We start from the raw sequence: 19462 nt of genomic DNA on the forward strand, positions 1-19462 counted from the left end.
AATGGGATGCAGCCAAAGTAGCATGCAGAGGAACACTTATAGCCTTTGATGCATTTATTTAAGAAACAGAAAGCCTAGTAACTGTCTGTGTGTGAAGGTAGGAAAAGAAAAATAAACTGAAAGAATGTAAAATAAGTATTTAATAAATACAAAAGCAGATGTCAATTAGATAAATAGCCTAACTATAATAAGTCAAACCAAGAGCTGCTTCTTTTAAAAGGTCAATATGTGTTGGCAACTAATTGACAGTATTTTCAAGCAATGTAAGGGCCAAAGGAAACCTATGAGCAGGCCAGAGCCTTCATGGGAGCCAAGTGTTTCATCCTCTTCCACACTGCTGGCAGCCGTCACCTGGGAGTGGGGCTGAGGGGCTGGACTGTGCTGGGAGACTTTTGCTTTGGCTTTATGTTTGGTTCCATTTTCAATTTTTTCCACTATGAAAATGTCCATATGTATATATACTAAGTTAGAGGCTGAAAGTAGAATAGGCCCCCAAATACAAATAATTAAATGTCCATAATTAACAACTCACAGCTGATTTCATTTCATCTAAATCCCCACCCATTTCCCCTGCAATTTGGGTCCCTTTGAAGCAAATCCCAGACATTTCATCTGATCTCTAAATGTTTCAGTAAATATTTCTAAAAGATAAGGACTCCTTCATTATATGTAACCATAATATAATAATCACACCAAAAACTTAACATTAACATGGGTGTGTGTGTTAAACTACAGAAGTCCTACATGCTACCTGTTAAAAATCCAATTAGGAAAGAAGTTTAAAAGCAGCACAGTCACCCTCTTGTGCCCCACAATGTGCTGGAGGAAGCAGACCGCCCAGTGTGCAAATGGAGACACTGAAGCTGAGACCAGTGCAGGGGCTCTCCTGCCGTCCCCCAGTCACTTAGAGGTGTGGCAGAGATTGGAGCTTGGGTCTCTTGATGACACATCCTGGGCTGGGTCCATTCCATCATAGCAGCCTTTTGACCCAATGTATAACCAGATTTTGAAAATAAACATGTTGGGGCAACAAAATCTCCCTGGCTATAACGATTTACGTTCACACTCCTACACATGATAAAGCAGACAACCAACGTCTGTGGAGGGACTTGAGCATGACAGGTCTGGGGAGGTTCTTTCATTTCCATTCTCTCATTTAATGCTCGTAGCATCTCTCGGAAGATGTTACATGCTAAATTGTGTCCTCCCAAATTCATATGTTGAAGTCCTAACTGCCTCCCCTGCCTCAAAATGGAACCAGATTTGGAGATGGGAGTCTTTAAAGCAATGATTAAGTTAACATGAGGTCACTAGGGTGGCCCTAATCTAATGTGGCAGGTGTCCTTATAAGAAGAGGCGATTAGGACAGACATACACAGAGAGATGAATACGTGAAGACACAGGAAGACGATGGCTGTCTATAAGCCTAGGAAGGAGGCCTCAGACGGAACCAACCTTGCCAACGCCTTGATCTCCGACGTCTGGCCTCCAGAATTGCCAAAAAAAATAGAAGTAAATTTCTGCTGCTTAAGCCACCCAGCCTGCAGTGCTTTGTTACGGCAGCCTGAGCTTAATACAGAGGAAGATGGTGCACTGTCTATTTCACAGATGAGAAAACAGCATGTCATTTTAGGGGTATGAAATGGGCAGCATTTGAACCCAGATGAGAGTCCAGAGCTATGCTCTCTCCACTGCACCAGGTAGCTAAGTACAGACAGCAGGAGGGGCTTGGCAAGGGTGTGGACAGTCGGTCAGCCAGGAGGATGAGTGGACTGTACCACTGCCTTGGCTTCATGGGCAGGTGTATTTCCTGCCCTTATACTCTGGACCTTGCCACGTGACTGGCTCCAGACAAAGGCATGTAGAAGAAATGACAGCTTAGTAGTGGGGTCACAGCACAAGACACCTCACTTGCTTTCACACAGCCCTCCTGTATCTCTTCCATCACCAAGATGAAAACACACAATGGCTTGAAACAGAGCTTCTTCAGTCAGTCTGGAGACCAGCAGTGAGAAAAAGCTGCCCAGCTGGGCTTTCTGGAACAGCCAAGTCTCACTGAGCCACAGTCCATCAGCAATAATAAATGGTTGTTGTTTTAAGTCTCTATGTTTGTGGGTGATTTGTTACACATCACTAGCTAACTGATACAGAAGGATGAAACAAGCAGTAGATAACAAACCAGTTACAAGCACAGACTCTGAAGTCAGACTGCCTGGGTACAACTCCTGGTTCTGCCACTATTTTGCTGTGTGACCTTGGGTAAATTGCTTAACCTCTCTGATTGTCCATATCCTCAGTTATAAAATCGGATAGATGGAAATATCTACCTGGTCGAGTTGTTGAGAGAATGAAATTAATTGCAATGGTGTCTATAGAAAAACAGGGCCCTGTGAATGATAGCCCTGTTGTGGCAAGGGACTAGAGGTTAAGCTTGTCCTGGAGTGCTCTGGTTAGCATGACAAAGACAAGCAGATGAGAGACCTTTTGCCTTTTTCTTCTGTTTTAACATTGATGCCACACCTGCCTTTCCCTACTATTTTAGTGAGGTAGTGAGCCCCCTGTCCTTGGAGGGTCAAGCAATGTTGCCATCCTGAGAGGGTAGGACCAGATGACCTCTGAGTCCTCTTGACTGTCAGACAATAATGCTTCCTGTATCCAACCCATGTTCCCAGGCAGGTGAGCAGTGTCTGGGAGAGGCTGTAGTATGAAGAAGAGAATGCTGGGCTGGAGGGCAGAAGACATGGGTTCAAGCCCCAAACTCTACTATGTGACCCTGGGAAGCCACTGAATATCTCTAGCCTCATTGGCATAACAGAGTAAATCCCAACCATGCTTATTTCACAGGGTTGTTATGTGGATGAAAGACGGTAGTGGGTGGGAACCTGCCTTGTAAATCAGACCATACCAAGGGGCAAGCCATCCACAGAGACATCACTCCAGGCATACTGACGGAAAAGCCGCCTGCTCACTAGCTTAGGGTGGGCAAGGATGTGGCAAGCATGCTGTCACTGTCCACCTGATACCAATGGCAGACATGCCTAATCGATCCCACACCGCACTTCTCCCCACTGGAGCTGTTTCTTAGCTCAGAGCTTCAGTGACCAAGCCAACTGGCTATACCAGACTGATCAGGCAAAACCTCCTAACCCAGCAGCTAGACCAACCCAGTGGCTCCCCTGCCTCCGCCTGGTTCCACAGTGTCCAGGAGATTGTAGGTTCCAGGTGGCAACTGCACCCACAGACCGCCCCTAACCCTTGGACTAGCTGTGTCTGGGATGAGGGTAGATCCGCCAGCCTTCCAACCCCCATGACCTGGTCCAGGCCACACAAAGGATTGCTAAGAAAATGCTCTGAAATAGTAAGAACATCAAAACATCTTCAGCATTGCTGAGGGCTACTGAAATTGCGGTGAGACCAGAAGCCCGCTACCACGTTTGCACTGTTGTTTACAGGACAACACACAGCACTATCAGGTGCTTATGCCCCCTGACCTGGGGTCCCGCCACCACAGCAAACCCTTAAGTAATAACCCAGCACAATCTACTCACACACAAAGAGACATTCAATAGAGCACTGTCTATAATTGGCAAAAAAAAAAAAAAAAAAGGAAAGACGCATGAAAACACTATAAATAGAGGAGTGGTTAAGTAGATTATAGTACATTCATTTCGTGGATATGGAGCTGTGAAAATAAATTTCCCTTTAGACTGCACAAACACAAGGTAATGTTTGACATAAACTTAAAGAGAAAAGGGCCCTGAAATGCTAGGCATACCACCACAGACACTGTGGGGGCCTTCAATACCCATCTCTACTCCCTCCTCACCACCAGAACCCGTTTGGCTTGAAAAGCAACATGCCATGTTTCTTAGACAACTTTGAAGCTAGGGGTGGCCATGAGACACAGTCGTGGCTAATGAGATGTCAGCAGAAGTCCTTGAACATCCAGGAAAGCTGCTTAGAAAAGAGCACATGCCGTCTTTTGTTCTCCCTCTTTTTCTTGCCAGGAAGGATGCTGGAGGTGAGGCTGGAGGTGGAGCAGCCATCTTGGAACCATGAGGCGCCAACCTGCAAACTAAAGCCAAGCTAAGACGGCTGAGCAGAAAGACAAAGAGCCTGAGTCTCTGAAGGCATTGTGGAGCCTCCTGTCGGCCCAACTCCCCGCCCCAGACTTCTTAACTGCTGTTTGCTCCAGTGCCTGTTACCTGTTCTCTACAACAGGCAGCTGAACACAGTCCCTAACAGATTCATTGCGATGAAATGATAAAAGCAGCAGGCACATTTGGACAATGACAACAATGTGCAAATTGAATGTGGCCACGGGACCACAGGGGACTGGGGACTTTTCTCCCCTCTTGATAAAACGTTCTCTGCCAGGGTCTACTTCTTCCCCTTCCCAGCGATGTGAGAGCTACTTTGTCAATCAGCACACACTGGAGTCCTCACTTCGCTGGTGTTTGAATCCCCCTGGCCTAAACACTTGTCCTAAATAGACGCCAGACCAATTTTCCCAACTGCCAGGGCTCTCGGCACTTGGGGTGCGGTCAAATGATCGCACTTGGGAAACTGCACAGTGCAACCAGATTCAGTGGGAATGCCCCTCCGCCCCCACTGCTACCCCACAGCATCCCTGAGCCAGGCCCTTTCTTGGTTAGTGGTTAGAGCCCAGCCCAGCCCCGCCCTGTCTGCATCACCAGCAATCGTACCCCACAGAGTCCGAGGGATAGATGCCTTGACACTGCACATGTGGGCCTTGGGGTGCAGAGTGGCTGGGCTGGAGCAGGAACCATGCCCCTCAAGTCCTCCCAACATAGCGCTGCTGAGAACCTCTGCTGGGGCAGGGGAGGGGGGACGCCGAGTGTCCACCTGCCGTCCTCCCCAACACCACCGAACTCACCCCACCACCTGAGGGAGTGATGTCTCCCCAGTCCCTCCTGAGTGACTCACCTAGCCCCACCTGAGCTCCCAGTTCCCATCCACATCAGACTGCATGAAAGCTCAACTCCAGAGTCACCTCCCCCGAGACATGCCCCTCTGCTCCAGCAGGGCCCTAAAACTCACAGCACCCCAGATGTATGCCCACCAGGCACACTTCCAACAAACGGCCAACGGGGACCAAAGACACCTCTGCCACATGCTTCACACATTTACTAGTGTTCCTGGTCCCTGAGTAAAACGTCTTGTTCCCAATAGGCCATCAAGTAGTCACTCAACAAACATGTTCTGGGGCCCAGTATGTGCCAAGTGCTTGGGACCCTGAAATAAAAGCTTGACCCCAGGCCTCAAGTGGCTTTCATGTGAACAGACCCAGCACAGCTCAGGCTCCTGCTGTCACCCACTGACGAGTGTCCAGGGGACAGACATGAGGATAGCCTGAGTATCTCAGCACAGGGCCAGGCTGGGCGGGGGAACAGCAAGATCAAGGTCCCAGGTGGGACCTGCCCGACAAGAGTGTTCCAGGGTGGGTGCAAGGACAAGGGGAGGGAGGCAGGGAGGGGCAGGTGGGGTGCAGCCAGGTGGAGGGCTGGGGGTCATGACAACACACTGTCGAGTGGCGAACACCTGTTCCCCTCAGCCCTGGGGGAGGCCTGGCGATGCTGGCCACCAGGATGCCTCTCACCATCCAGAACAGCACGCACCTCCCATCTGGCAGGGCCGGTGACAGCCCACGGCTGTTTCACAGGTGGGTGTCTCTTCCCACCAGGTGCCCGACAGACTCCTGTGAGCCTGTCACTAGAAGTGGCCTTGGGGGCTGAGATCACACATCCAAGTCATGGGAGTGAGAAGCTCCCCGTTTGACCGGACGGGCCCTAACCTGCCATCTTCCCTTAAAACCAAAAGGCTGGGGCCTCTGCTCTGCGCCTGCCCAGAGGCCCCGAGGCCCAACCACACAGGAAGATGACCCCAAACCACTCGGCTCAAAGCCCCCTCAGCTCTTGGGTGCCAGGCATGAGCCTCAGCCTCCAGCAGGTGCTTTGAGCAGCCCTGGGCCAGCTGGCCCTGGGGAGCCTGAGACCAGTAAGTGCCCAGCCCTGCCCTGGGGACACAGGGGACCACTGGGAAGGCTGCGGAGCAAATCCACACCTGGGGCGCCCTGTGGGAGGCGTGGTGGGCTGGCAGCAGAGAAACGAGGGGGAACGGACAGTTGTGGGCAGAGAAGGCCTGGCTGGAGCCAGGGAGGCAGGGCAACTCTGACCTGGGCAGTCAGACACGGGGGACCTGAAGTATCGAATGGGGATTCAGTCTGAGGACCTGGCTCTGACCCAAGAGGGATGGGGGTGCAGGCGTAGGTGACGGCAGGGCTTCAGCATGGCAGGGGTGGGGGTGGGGAGGGGGCCCCCTGGGAAGCCGCCTTTCCCCAACCAGCCTGGGTTGGGAAAACCCACCAGCCGGCCTAGGAACCCATGGCCTCAGAAGCCCCCAGCCTGGCACCCCGCCACGAGAGCTTCCTTCCGCTGGGTGGCAGAAGCTCTTCCATCTCTGAGGGCGCTCTCTAAATGAGGAGTGGGCACCGGGAAGCCCCTCACGAGGGTTAGGGCCACCGGACAGACCCAGCAGGGGCGGCAGCTGGAGAGAGGCAGGGGACGGGATGTCCCTTAGAGGGTGGGTGGGAGAGCCGGACCGGGAAGCTACAAATGACAACTCTCCAATTTTCCAAGAGCTGGCGAAGCGCACAGGGGCACAGGCACCAGCCTGGAAGCATCATCACAGTGAAGCCCAGGGCTGTGAGAGGAGGCCCTTCACGGCACACTCTGGCATGTTCTCTGATGCTCACGACACACAGACACCAAGTTCTACGTCCCCATTTCACAGATGAGAAAGCCCAGGCTAACGGGACAGGCCTAAGGTCCGGCCTCCGGGACAGGCAGACATGAGCCGTCCTGCCCACGGCTACGGGCCCCCATGACCTGCCTGCCCTCCGAGCCCCTCTGCGCTCTGTCTCTGGAGGCGGGTGCCATCCTGACCCGCTCATCCAGATGGAAGACCGAGGTCAGAGGGGAGGCTGGACCTGGCTCCCTCCGCTCTCCAGATGCCTGGCCCAGCATGCCCAGTCCGCCACCAACAGTATCTGCACCCCCGACCCCCCACCAGCCACAGCTCACCCGCCTCTAGTCCCGCCCCGCCTTCACCTCATTGCCACCCTGGGCTCCTCCCAGAGCTGGGGACACGATAAGGGTGAGGACATTGAGAGCAAGCCCACCCCCATGGGGCTGGCCCTGCCGTGGAGCAGCTACTCCCTCGCCAGGCCCTGTCATCCCTCAGGACCGAGACCCCAGGAAGGAGTGCGATCGAGGGGCTAGTGATCTGCTGGGGGGCTCTGTTTCTCCCAGGCCCGGGGGCAGACTTCTCAGTGTCCTGACAAGCCGGGCCGGCACTCTCACAGGGACTCCTCAGCTTTCTCATCTTCCCCTGCTGCCAATGTCTCCATCAATCGTCCTTCTTGTCCGGGTCCACAACACAGGGCTGTTCTGTGATCAGTGATCAACCTCAGGGCTAGTGCCTGGGCTCACCCCAATCTGAGACAGAGACTACAGTTAAGTCCCCTTAGGAGCACATGATAGAAGCTCGCAGGAGTCAGACACTCAAAACATGTCAATGCAGGGAGGGGCTGCGTACTAACTGGAGGCATTAACAGAAGTATGTTGCTGGGCGAGTGGAGGTGACGTCCCGCACTCCCCACGCGATCAGGCTGGACTTGGAGAGCACACGCGCACCTCAAAACTGCTCAGAGGAGTGGGGCCTGGCTTACAAGGCATTATCCAAAGAAACTCAGGGGCCCTGGGGCCGTCCTCAAATTCCTAAGGACGGTCACGGCAGGAAGCCATTCCTCTGGAGAACTGTAAGCCACAGAGTGGGTGCCTTTAGCTTAAAAGGGAAAACTTCTTACAGGCAGGGGTCCCAGAGGTGGGACAGGCAGGAAAAGGGAACTTTGAACAAAATTCCTCAAGGAAATGGACACCAGACTCCCCCTACTCCACACCCACGGCTGGTAGGGAGCAGGATGTCCCACCAGGTAGAGGGGAAGACCCTCGACCCAATTCTCCTGTCCCAGATCCTCTGCCCACCAACTCTCTCAAGAGTGCCCACTGCCTTTCCTCTGTCAGCCCAGGGTCCTTGCCTCCTAACTCCCAGGGCACTGCTGAGACCAGGCGTCGCATTCATTTCCTCGTGCGTTCTCCCTGGTCCTCTGGCAAGGCTGGTGTGGACAAAGCGTGGGGCTGCTCTGTGCTCTGACTCAGTGGGGTAGGTTCCCTGAGCTGGCCGCCTGTCCATCCGGGCTCCCCGTGCCAGTCATACCCTGGACCACCTCCACACACCCTCCCGCTCCAGACACACCCACACATTGTGTGCCAGGTTCCCACTTCTCTCCTGGGCTGGGCCCCCGAGTTCCACTTTATAAACAGAGACCTCCTGGCTCCTCCTCAGGTGACTACCACAGAGACAGGCCAGCCCTTTAAGAGAAGTCCCCCCTCCAATTCACACACACACACACACCTCTTTCTACATAGATGCTCACCAGATCAGAACATCACATAATAACCTCAACACTCAGCTAAACACACATACTTCATCACATGTGAAGTAATGATCTCCCTGTCACTAGAGGCATTCAAGAAAAGGCTGGCTGATGCCGGCAGATCTGGGGTGCTGGTAATGCTGTTTCTTGGTCTGAGTGCTGGCTGCTTGGCAGAGCTTGTTTACAGGAATCACTGAGCAGTACACTCGTGATATGTGCAGTTCTCAGTATGAATAGTCTGTTCTTAAAAATTTTCAAAATTAAAAGTATACGGGATTGGCTGACCATTTGGCAGGAAGGAGATGAGGCTGGGACAACCTGAAGACACTCCTCCACCACCTCCCCGCCGCCATCAAGGCCTTAACACGTCCTGAGCCCTGCTAGGGGCACCCACTGTGCACCTCAGGTGCACACAGTGCCTGTCCCTGGCACATAGAGGAGCTGGGGGAAAACCCACAGATGGAGGGAAGAGTGCACATGAAGGGGACTGCGTGAGTGCTCGGGGGAAGGAGCAAATGAGTATGTGAATGCACAGAGGGGGGGACTGATGGATGCCCAGATGTACGGAGCAGGACAGACAGGAGGACTCCGTGCAGAGGGGACGCTGGGTGGAGGTGTGAACACGGGTCCATAGGGGAAGAGATGTACACGGAGGCTCCTGCTCTTGCTCTGACCTCCCCCAGCTTGGCTTGTGCAAGTCAGGCCGCCCCAGGAAAGAGTAGGTGAAGGTGACAGGTGTTGGTACACAGGATCTCATCTGCTACCTGTGGGTCTCGGCACTCAGCGTGGTGTCTCACACACCTCAGGAGAGCCATCTCTTTTCGGTCACTCAAAGTCAGAGAGAACCCACCTCTCCGCCTCCACCAGGACATCTATAAATAGGCCAGGTTTACTGGAGGGCCAGGGCCACATCGAGGAAGGCCAGGCCCGGGCAGGGCCTGGGAGGAGGGGCTGAACACCGGCAGCTCGTGCTCCCGCGCAGGGCCAGCTGCCACACCGTAAGTCACAGGGAGACCTGCACCCTCCCGTCCAGCCCTTGGTGTGTGTGCTGGGTGGACAGGCCCTTCACCTGGCCCTGGATGAGCAGGTTTCCTGAACACTGGAGGCAAAGGGAGAAGCAGGAGGACACAGATGGAATATTCCACAGTCGTCTCCCTGGCTCCTGGGTGGAATCCACACCCTGACCGCGGAGTTCTGGGCCCTCTGCCTCTGTGTGCGCTGCCTCACCTGGGCCTTGGTTTCTGTATCTGCAAAGTGGGGCTTTACTGCCTCCAGCCCCAGGGGTGCAGTAAGGGCCCGTGGGCAAAGTCGCGTGCCCTCTGGACCTGCTTCCATCCCGCAGTCCTGCCGGAGATGCCCACTGCATGCTGGGCTCTGTGCTGGGCTTCCAGGGGCAGGGAGGAGACGGTTCAGCCTGGGGCTGACATCGGCCATGCTGGCACTGGGAGAGGCCCGGAGGCGGGGGGCACAACGCGGGGTGCACTGAGCATCGGGGGGGCGGCTCCCAGTCAGTGGTCTGGACCAGCAGGACGGAAGGGTTAACTGAGTTTAGCTGTCCCTGCGCTTCAGGCTGGACTGCACCCAACTGTTTGCGTTTCCAGCTCCCCTCCGGCCTCAAGGCCAGGCCTTATCTTGTCATCTAGATGGTCCCCAGAGCCTCAGAGGTGGCACAGGGAGGCTGGGGCAGGCATGCAGCGAGGGTGTAAACCGCGTCTCGAAAACTGCACCCGAGAGAGCGAGAGAGAAGACGACGCAGGAAATGCTTTCCGCTCGCTGAACGCTCTGTTCAAGGTTCAAGGTAGGAATGAGAGAAAAGGAGTGTGCCCCCCCCGCCCCCCTGCATTCTGGTTTCAAGCAGGTGGGGGACCTCGGGCAAGGAAGCAAAGCGGCAGAACAACTTTCTCCGAGTGTGCCCCACCCCAGCCAGCAGACCCCGGCTCCTGGGCCAGGCCCCTCAGTCCCTGCGGCAGCCAGCCCGCCTTCAGAGGGACCCAAAGGGCCCTGATGTCAGTCTCCCTGCTTCTAAACAGCAGCAGAAACACAAAACCCACGTCTCTTCTTTCCCTCCTCCCCTCATGAGGACCAGTTTTTAAATCGTCCTTAGATCCTCCAGATGAGATCTGAATTCTAAGCAGTTTCTTCTGGATGATCCTGAAGGTGGTAACAACTTAGAACACACATGTCGCAGTCAAAAAAGAAGTGCCTGGAGATCCCTGCTGTTGCTAGAGTAGTAGCTGAGTGTGGGACACAATTTTGGCCAAAAGCGCCTCCGGTAGGAAGACGATGAGTTTGCGGGGGGTTCCCTGCGCACCCGGGCCTTAGCCCCCAGCAGAGAAATCCAGCCCAGGCGCTCTGCAGTCCCGGCAGGCCCTGGCCCCCCTCCCCGCTCCCACCACTGCTACCAACAGCTTAGAAAGTGGGAGGGGGTGTTTCCAATCGTCCCGCTAATCAGACAAGCACAGCGGGGTGCGCAGAAGGACTTTTCATCTTGAACATGATGGAGAGTTCCAACGGTCTGGGGCTTGCCAAATTTAGAACGCAACAGTATCACCTCCTGGGCAGTTCCCACAAGTGGCACAGACATCAAAAGCAGCAAGTGGGGAGGAGCGGCACCCAGAACCAGGCAAACGACGGCAATGCGTCTGCCCATCCAGAGCCCGGGGGACTGGTGCTCTTCCCTCCCCAGGACAAAGGTGGCCGCGCCTGGGGCTTCCCCGGAGAGCTGGGTGGCATTCAGTGTGACAGCCTTCCAAAGCCTCTTATGAAGACGCACGCGGCCACAGATCCCAGGCAGGGTGGTAATTATGTATGTTCTTAAAATCCATTTCACAGAGGGAGCTAATAGCCTCATCTGGGAAGACAAGTTCATTAACAGAGGCCGAGTGCCGGGGGTTCCTGCCCCACCTCGGAGACTCGAGGTCAAAGTTGAAGCTCTCTCGAGAAATCATTCAAGGTTAGATTAAAAATAAGAACACCCATTGAAGATGCACCTGACTCATTAATGTCGCTGTCCAATCAGCGACAGTTCCTTGGAGGGCTTGGCTGGGGGCTGGGTTTTGTTCTAGGCCTAAGAGCACCTTAATTTGCATTTATATTAAAAAAAAAAGAAGAAGAAGAAGAAAACAAACAGAATTAACTAGAAAGGTGCTTTGTTTCCTACAAATACGGGCTCTTAGGAGCTAAGCGGTTTCTTAGGGCAGAGGATCTGCGGGTCGGCCGATGTCAAAAATCACAGATTCTCGCCTACTAAGGGCGCACTGCACTGTTCCAGGCGGCTGCGGGCACTAGGGATCCCAGCGGCCCTTCAAAGCCACTCCAGTGGGCGGTTACACTGTCACACCCCTTCTACAGATGGGGAAACTGAGGCTGGGAGTCAGGAAACAACCCCCCATGGTCTTCCAGTCTGACTAGACCCAGGTTCCAAGCCCAGTCAGCAGACTCCGGGTTCAGCACCTTTCCACCACAGGGCAGCAGAGCTAGGACAGTTTTTTCTTCCTACCCTTACACATACATTCCAGCCTTTCTAGAAAATCAGCTGGAAACTCAACACAGGAAGTGAGACAAAGTCAGCACAGGCATCTTCTGCCCCCCTGCTCTGGTGCTGACCGGAGTCCCACCCGCACCCCTGCCTAGGATCACACCCTCCACTCGGCCACCAGTGCCTTGAGGTTTTCTCTTTGGAGCCTTAACCGTTTGAAGCAGATGCTCAGATCGGCCAATCAGAATCAATAAACACAAAGATAAGCACTTTATCAGGTAAACGGGAACATCTCTGGGTTTGATTTTAACTCCAGCCCTCTCCTGGATGCTGCAGTTCAACTCTTGGGACCAGCCGAACGTTCCCTGTGCTCATGTCACTGCTGGAGACCAGCAAGCTCACAGATTTCATCTGTTTGGGGTCGACATCACCCTAGGCACGTCTCGGGGGTGATGAGTTTTCCCCTGCCCAGGGGGTGGTCAGTTTTAGAGGCATATTTCTTGCTCTCTGGCTCTCCAGGAAACAAGCCCCTGCCCCGCAGGAAGGCCGGCCTGCGCATCTGTTACCTCCACAGCTCACGCTGGAAGTTTAAAGACAGAAATGATGGTGATGACCAGCTGGCCCTTTCAGGAGCTGGAAGCCCAGGGTGGGAAAGCAAGGACTTTTCTGTGTTTTGGCCGCTGGGCCAAGGGCGTGTGGCAAAAGGGAGCAAAGCTGGTTATGCAGACAACAGAAGGGCAGTTTCCTTCTGAAAACGGAAAAAGCTACACCAATGAATTAAACATTTCGAACAAGATGACTCTCTAAAAAGTCTTTTCAACCAAGAAGGAAAGACAAGCCGTCCTGTGCTGGTGCTTCCTGTTGCATATGGCACTGAGAAATCCTGTTTTTGCAGCATGCAGAGCTTTCCAGAGAAAGAAAAATATCAAGGGGGAAAATCAGAGAAGGAGGTCCGGAGAAGTCAGGCCAGAGGGACGGAGAGAAAGATGGGGAAGAGGAGGCCTCTTCTCAGAGCACAGGGGCATAAAGGACTGGAGGGGAGCAAAACAGAGACGGCCCCTGAGCCAACACGTTGGCCCTGACAGGTCCAAGGAGGTGGCCGTGGAGAGGCCTGGTACCATGCTGGGACAAGTTGCAAACCACGGAGGCACCACCCTATCTCCAGGCCCTGTCAGGAGGGCATCCCCACAGCCACTGGGATGAATGACCTGCTCTAGTGCCCACAGGTCTCAAAGTGTGATGGCTGCAAGTTCTCTGAACCCCCTGGCCTAAGTAGGGGTCCTGCCCTAGGTACCCACTAGAGACTGCTTCATGAACACCACCTTTGGGCTCGGGACCCATAGAAATCCCCAGGGTGTACGAACTGGACTCTCTCCCCGGAACCAGGGCTGAACTTCCCTGGCTTCTGGGACATACACAGACTTGCCTTAACCACTGGCTTAGCTTGGGGGTGGGCTGGTCCTGCCCCCCTGTCCTGCACCTCCTTGCTCCTAGAGACTTTCACCTGGCTACCACCACCGCTCCCTCCCCCCACAGCCCCCATCACCAAGTAGCAAACTCTCTCCTCCCAGGGGCCTGGCACAGCCAGGCTCCAGCACTGTTAGAAGAGGAGCCAGGAAGGAGGAAAGCTGAAATTTGGGCTCGGAGAAGGCTGTAGGCTGGCGAGGGTCAGCGCATCCCACGCTCCAAGAGCAGTCCCCCTGCCACCTGAGTCGGTCTCCGCGCGGCGAGTGCCAGGCCAGCCCTCCGCAACTCCCGGAGAGGTAGTAAGTGTAAGGCTTGGAACCCCGCGCAGCCCAGCCCGCGCCGGGGCGGTGGGTGGGTGGGTGTCTGCTCTGGGATTATTCTTAGCGCTCCACTCTCTTCGCAAAAGTGGCGCCTCCGCCCTCCAGGCTCCGGCACGCTCGCTCCGGGCTCGCACGCCCGGCCCAGACACCGGCGCGGAGGAGAGCATCGGGTGGGGTCCGCTAGGGGTGAGACGGCGCGGAGGCGCAGGAGAGGCGAGGGCTCCCGAGAGAGGAGGGGGCGCTGCGGGAGGGGCCCCGGCGACAGGCTGCGTTTAACCCTCGGCGCCCCACACCCAGCCCTGCGCCGCGCGCTCAGCCGCCTCCCCGGACTCCTCCCGGGACGCGGGGAGCCGGGCGGCGGCGCGCCCAGCCCTTACCTATGGTGGTGATGACCGTGATGGCAAAGTAGAAGGAGCCGGCGAATTTCCACTGGACGCCGGCGCGGTGCGGCTCCGACTGCAGGATCACCAGCTCCAGCTGCCGGTAGTCCTCGCTGCTGATGTTGTACTTGCCCTTGATCCGGATCTCCTCGGCTTTGAGTTTCTCCTCCTCGCGCATCTCGTGGTCCGACTCGAGGGCGTCGAAGACGGCGGCGCCCACCAGCAGGTAGGTGAAGGTGCAGACGATGAGGGACAGAGTCCGCACGTTCTGCCTCTTCATGGCCGCCAGCAAAGAGCCGGCGCGGGGGGCATGTCCCGCAGGCTCGCAGCCGCGCGCGTCCCACTGCAGCGCCCGGCGGCCGCCGCCGCCGCCTCCTCCGCCGCCGCCGCCGCCTCCAAGTTGTAAGCGGCGGCGGCAGCGGCAGCAGCAGCAGCAGCAGCGGGGAGGCGGGGGGCGGGGAGGCTGGGGGGGCCCCCCTCCGCCGGGGCCGCCACGGCCGCCGCCACTGCGAGGCGGCTGGCGGGGCAGGGGCGGCGCGGGCCCTGGCTCGGGCGAGAAGGCGGACAGGCACAGGAGGCTGCTCGAGCGCCGGGGCCAGGCGTCCGGGAGCCCCGACACCCTGCGCCAGACCGGGCCGAAGCAGCCCGCCCCACTGCGCAGGGCCATGCACGGAGGCCCCGCCGGGCACCGCGCGGGCCTCGCTGCCCTCCGCACCCCGCCCCCCGCTCCCGCCGGAAAAGCAGGGGCGGGAGCCGGAGCCGGAGCGCGGCCGCCGGGGCCCGCGCCCCTCCGGGTCCGGCTCCGGGGAGACGGTGCCCAGCTAGGAGCCCGCAGGTCTGCGCGCGCCCCGCGGGACCTCCTTCCCCTTTTACCCCTCCGCGCCCCACCTCGAGTGGGGGTGAAAAAGTTTGCGAAGTGGCGGCGTCTCCGGAGTCCCCGGCGAGAGGGTAGGGGGCCGAGCAGGTGCAGCGGGCTGGACAGCCAGTTGCCCGAAGGTCCGAGCGCCCTGCGTCCACCCGGGCGCGCCGGGACGCGGCGGGGTCCCCGCCAGGCGTCGGCCGGTCCACGAAGTTTGATCGGCTCAGCCCCCGAGGCGCGGGAGCGGGGCGCGGCCCCCGGGCGGCAGGGCCCGCGGCGGAGCGGCCTCGGGGGCAGCTGGGGGACGACTCGGCGGCGGTTGGCCAGTCCGCTCCTCCGGGGGCGGCGGACGCGGCGGCGGCGGCGGCGGCGGCGGGAGGGGTCCCGCGGGCCTCGCGGAGCTGCGGGGTGGGCGCCGGCGCATGAGCCGCGCCGGGGTTGGGGCCCTCCGGCGTTTGGGCGTCCGGGGAGGCGGCCTCAGCGCTGGTCTACCCGGGGCGCTGGCGTGCGTGCGCGCCGGAGGGAGCCCGAGTGTGTGTGCGTGTCTGTGCGTATGTGTGCCGGTGTGCGTGTGTGTGAGGGCGTGTGTGTGTGTGTGTGTGTGTGTGTGTGAGGGCGTGTGTGTGTGTGAGAGAGGGTGTGTGGGTGTGTGTGTGTGAGGGTGTGTGTCTGTGTGCGCGCGCGCGCGCGCGCGCGAGCGCGCGGCAGCCCCGCTTCAGCGGGAGGGACACGGGGGGCGGGGGCCGGGCTACGCCGAGGCCCGGCTTCCCTCCCTCCTTTCTTCCCTCCCTCCCGCAGCCTCCCGGGCGCGCCACCTCCCGCCTGGTCCCCAGCCAGCTGGCGAGGCAGCCGCGGCGGCTCCCGCTGCAGACCGAGCGCGGCGCAGGGCGCACGCGAAGGGAGCCCGGGAGGGGCGGCCGGTGCTGCCGGGGAGGGGGCGGAGGCGGGCCGAGGACTGGGTGTCGCCTGAGTGGGGGTAGGGGGCGGAGCCAGCAGCCTGTTTCGGCGGGGGATGGGAGGATAAATGAGGCTGCTTGGGCAGTTCTAGCCCAGCTCCCGGAGAGCACATGCAGCCACGCGAGGCGGAGAGTTTGAGGGACCCGGGGCTGGGGGAGGAAACGGTATGCCGCCGGAGATGGCAGACATGCGGCTTAAGGGAGGGGAGAGATCCGGCGGAGAGTAGGAGCACAAGGGGAGGGTCCGTGGGCTTCCGGGAGCGCGGAGGCTCCCGCGGCTCCCCCGGGGTCAGCCACCTAGCGCGGGCGCGTGTCATTAGCCTGGGGCACCTCCTCGTCGCGTGGTGGGGTCCTGAGGGCTGCATCAGACCCTGAGAGCATCGCCTGCCGGGTGGCCCAGCACCGGCGGACCAGAGCCGTTCCCGGGAGAGCGCTGAGGATGAAAGAAGCCGCCACTCTTGGGATCCGGGCCGCTGGGGAAGACGCTGCGTTCCCCTTTTTCTGTCCACTCCCTGTTGCTTTTCCGAGAAACAGTCCTTGGTTCCCCGAGGCTGGGCGAGGGGTGCGCCCATAACTCAACCCTGACCTACCCTCTGCTCCTCGCATTGCGCGACGGCGCCTCCCGGGACCAGCCTGGACAAGAAACCGGTGGCTCGGTCTGGGCGCAGCTATTCCTTGAGTCTAGAGAGGAGGCCTCACCTGACTTTACCTTCTCATATCAGCCTTCTTTGCCCTCTTTCCCCGTCTCCCTTCAGATAGTCGACGGGGGTCTCCGACCACCGGCTACTTTAATCGCCTCTTGAGCGATGGAGCTCGAACTGGGCAGGCGAAGTCGCGGAGACTCCCAGGCTTCCCTTCCCTGGTCGGGCGACCAGCCAAGAAAGAGATGGAACTTGGGGAAAGGGGCGCCCGCCAGTGGCGGGCTAAGAAGCGGGGCAGAAGCAAGCTGTGGGCTGTAAGGGGTAGGCCAGGGAATCAGACTCAACCCTCGTGCATCTCGCTCCGGGAACCCTGATCCCTCTGGGTCACCCCCTCGGGCCGTGCTCGGGCTCCCTGTCCACAGGACTCAGAGTGAGTCTGGGGACCCTGTGCCTCACGGAGGCTCCCAGGCTGGGATGCTCTCCACCACATTTTGGGGCCTCACGGGTACTTGTGCCCCGGGCGCACCGGGGAAGGGGGGCCGCGCTGTGGGCGACGTCTGGGCTGCCGGGTCTCTGCTGGGTCTGAGGGCGCCCTTGGACTCGGGGGCGGGGAGCCCCACCAGAGCAGGCGTTCTCCTCAGAATTCATTTTGGAAACCGAGGCCCCCGCGCTCAGCGAACGAGCCTGGCCGCCTTGTGAGTCACCGCGAGCGGGCGACAAGGATTCCCAGCAGCTGGTAATTAATTGCGCCGTGGCTCGGCCCACGTCGGAACCCCAGTCGGGCCTCCCGCCACCCTGCCGCGGCGCTACCCCTGAGTCACAGCCGTCGGGCCTCCGCCGTCCGGAAGCGGCCTGCCCTCCTGGGCGCCACCAGGGGGCACTAGACTCCGACCCACACGTCGCCCCGCTTTGAGCCAACCCGGTGTAGGAAAGTCCAAGCTGTGTCCACTGGCAGGTGCGGGAGCCGGGGAAGGAATGCTCTCCACCCACAGATTCCAAGCTTTATAGAGAGTCAGTTTTATTCAGTTTACATACAGTCTTTCAGGAAAACCGAGCCGCTTTGCGTGCGTACTGGAAGGGACCTCAGAGATAAACTAGTCCAAACCGCTTGTCTTACAGATGGGAACACTTCCAGCGGGAGAGGATCACCAGCTCAGGGACACAAGGCACTTCTGATCCAAAACAAGCGCTCAGACTCCTCCTGGCTTCTGCCCTGCGCTCCTTCAAGGACCCAGCTGCCTTCCGACCCCCGAGTTCATAGAACCATGCACAGCCACAGGCCACTCCCAAACGCTGCTGCTTCTTTTTTGCCCCCTCTCCCAAATGTGGCCTTCGGACTCAAGGGAAACGAGCTGGGGGAGCCCGGCCTCTGGCGGGATCTGGGGGTGGGGGGGAAGAGGAGGGTTTCCTGGTCTGACCATCCACACCCAAACTCCTCTCCTCACCCTGCACTCTCCTTCCATGGTCTTGACCTGCAGGTGGAGGTGAGCTCCTTGGAGCAGAGCCTGGGTCTTGACATCTTCCCTGTGACCCCAGCACTCATCCCCAAGGCAGTTGCTCAGGTTGCTTCCCCATGACAGTCCAGACAGAGGTTAGGCGGTGACAGTGTCTCTGGGGAGACCACCTCCCTCTCTGTTCCTGTGGTCTGGGAGCACCAACTCCAGCCCAGTCTGGAGGTGCATTCACAGCTCAGGTGTGGCCAGTCTGAGCTAGGTTTCCCCTAGCCACAGTGATTGGCTGGGCGTGGCTCACCTCTTAACCAGTGAGAGCCCTTGGGAAGCATTTTTATGAGGAACCAAGTTGGAGGGAGGGAGGCAGGTACTGAGGCTGCAAGACTTCAGGGCACACAAGAGCTGCTCCACTTCTGGGAGCAAATGGTTTAGGCCACTCTGGTTTAGGCCACTGTGAGTTGGTCCCAAGCAGACCGGTGCTGCTGGTGCCTGCCAGCTGGCAGCCTGCCTGTGCTCCTCCAGTGATCCATCCCTGGACCTCCCTGGACCTCACTGTCTTCTTTAGTAAAAACGAATATATCTAATTAGATAATAGAGAAAGAACATCATGGTTTTATAACTATCTACTGCCTGCTTGTTGCTAGGTTCCTCATACACAGTGGGTGTGTCCATAGCCCCTGGGGCTGCGAATCACTACCGTCTTATCCAGGGGGGCCAGCCGCTTTATTCTGGTCCCACACACAGAGTCAGAGTGGACCCCCAGGGGAGGAAGGTGGGGAGGTACAGCACTCTAGGCCAGGTTCCCAGACGGATGCCCAGGTGCCTCCATCTGAGATCGGTCAGTGCTGGTCCAGGGCAGGTCCTGTCTGCAGGCAAGGAGCCGGAGCTGTCTGCTGCTCCCAGGACATCCTGACATCTTGGAAGTGTTTAATGTTTTGTGATATTAACGCCCACATATTTGAAATAGGCGAAGGATGCAGAATTATCGTCCCCATGTTATAGACGGGGAAAGTGAGGCACTAAGACCAACGGTTCCGAACCGAGAGGCGGCCTGTGATGCCCCTGCCCCTCCTCGTGGCCCAGAGCCAGTGCTGTCGGCTCCTGCCTTCACTCCCAGCTTTGCCAGACTCCACCGAGTCCTCGTGGCCCACGACACTTGCAGCTGATGGCCTGTCTTCACTCTAGACTCCAGCAGTGGCCGATTATAGAGGAGAACACTGAAGCCAGGCATCCAGGCCCATGAGGAACTTCCCAGACTCTTCTTTGGGATGTGAGTATGTGTGTCACTGAGGAAGCTCCGTGACTATACACAGTTTGGGAAAACCAGATTAAGCAGGGGGGGATTTAGGACTTCTGGGAGCCTTCGGTCTGCTAACAGGCTTTCATGACCCT

General features: G+C 57.9%; 1 protein-coding gene across 1 annotated transcript in view; it reads right to left on the reverse strand.

Annotated features, from left to right (window-relative positions):
- The window catches only part of KCNK9 (potassium two pore domain channel subfamily K member 9), a 91752-nt gene extending 75947 nt beyond the window's left edge, over nucleotides 1-15805 (reverse strand). The window contains exon 1 of the mRNA XM_074353141.1: nucleotides 14161-15805. Coding sequence (XP_074209242.1) covers nucleotides 14161-14830 — 670 coding nt within the window. The 5' untranslated portion in view covers nucleotides 14831-15805. The remainder of the gene's footprint in view (nucleotides 1-14160) is intronic.
- Between the last annotated feature and the right edge of the window lie 3657 nt (nucleotides 15806-19462).

The sequence above is a fragment of the Camelus bactrianus genome, chromosome 25 (assembly GCF_048773025.1).
Source record: "Camelus bactrianus isolate YW-2024 breed Bactrian camel chromosome 25, ASM4877302v1, whole genome shotgun sequence".
NCBI lineage: Eukaryota > Metazoa > Chordata > Mammalia > Artiodactyla > Camelidae > Camelus > Camelus bactrianus.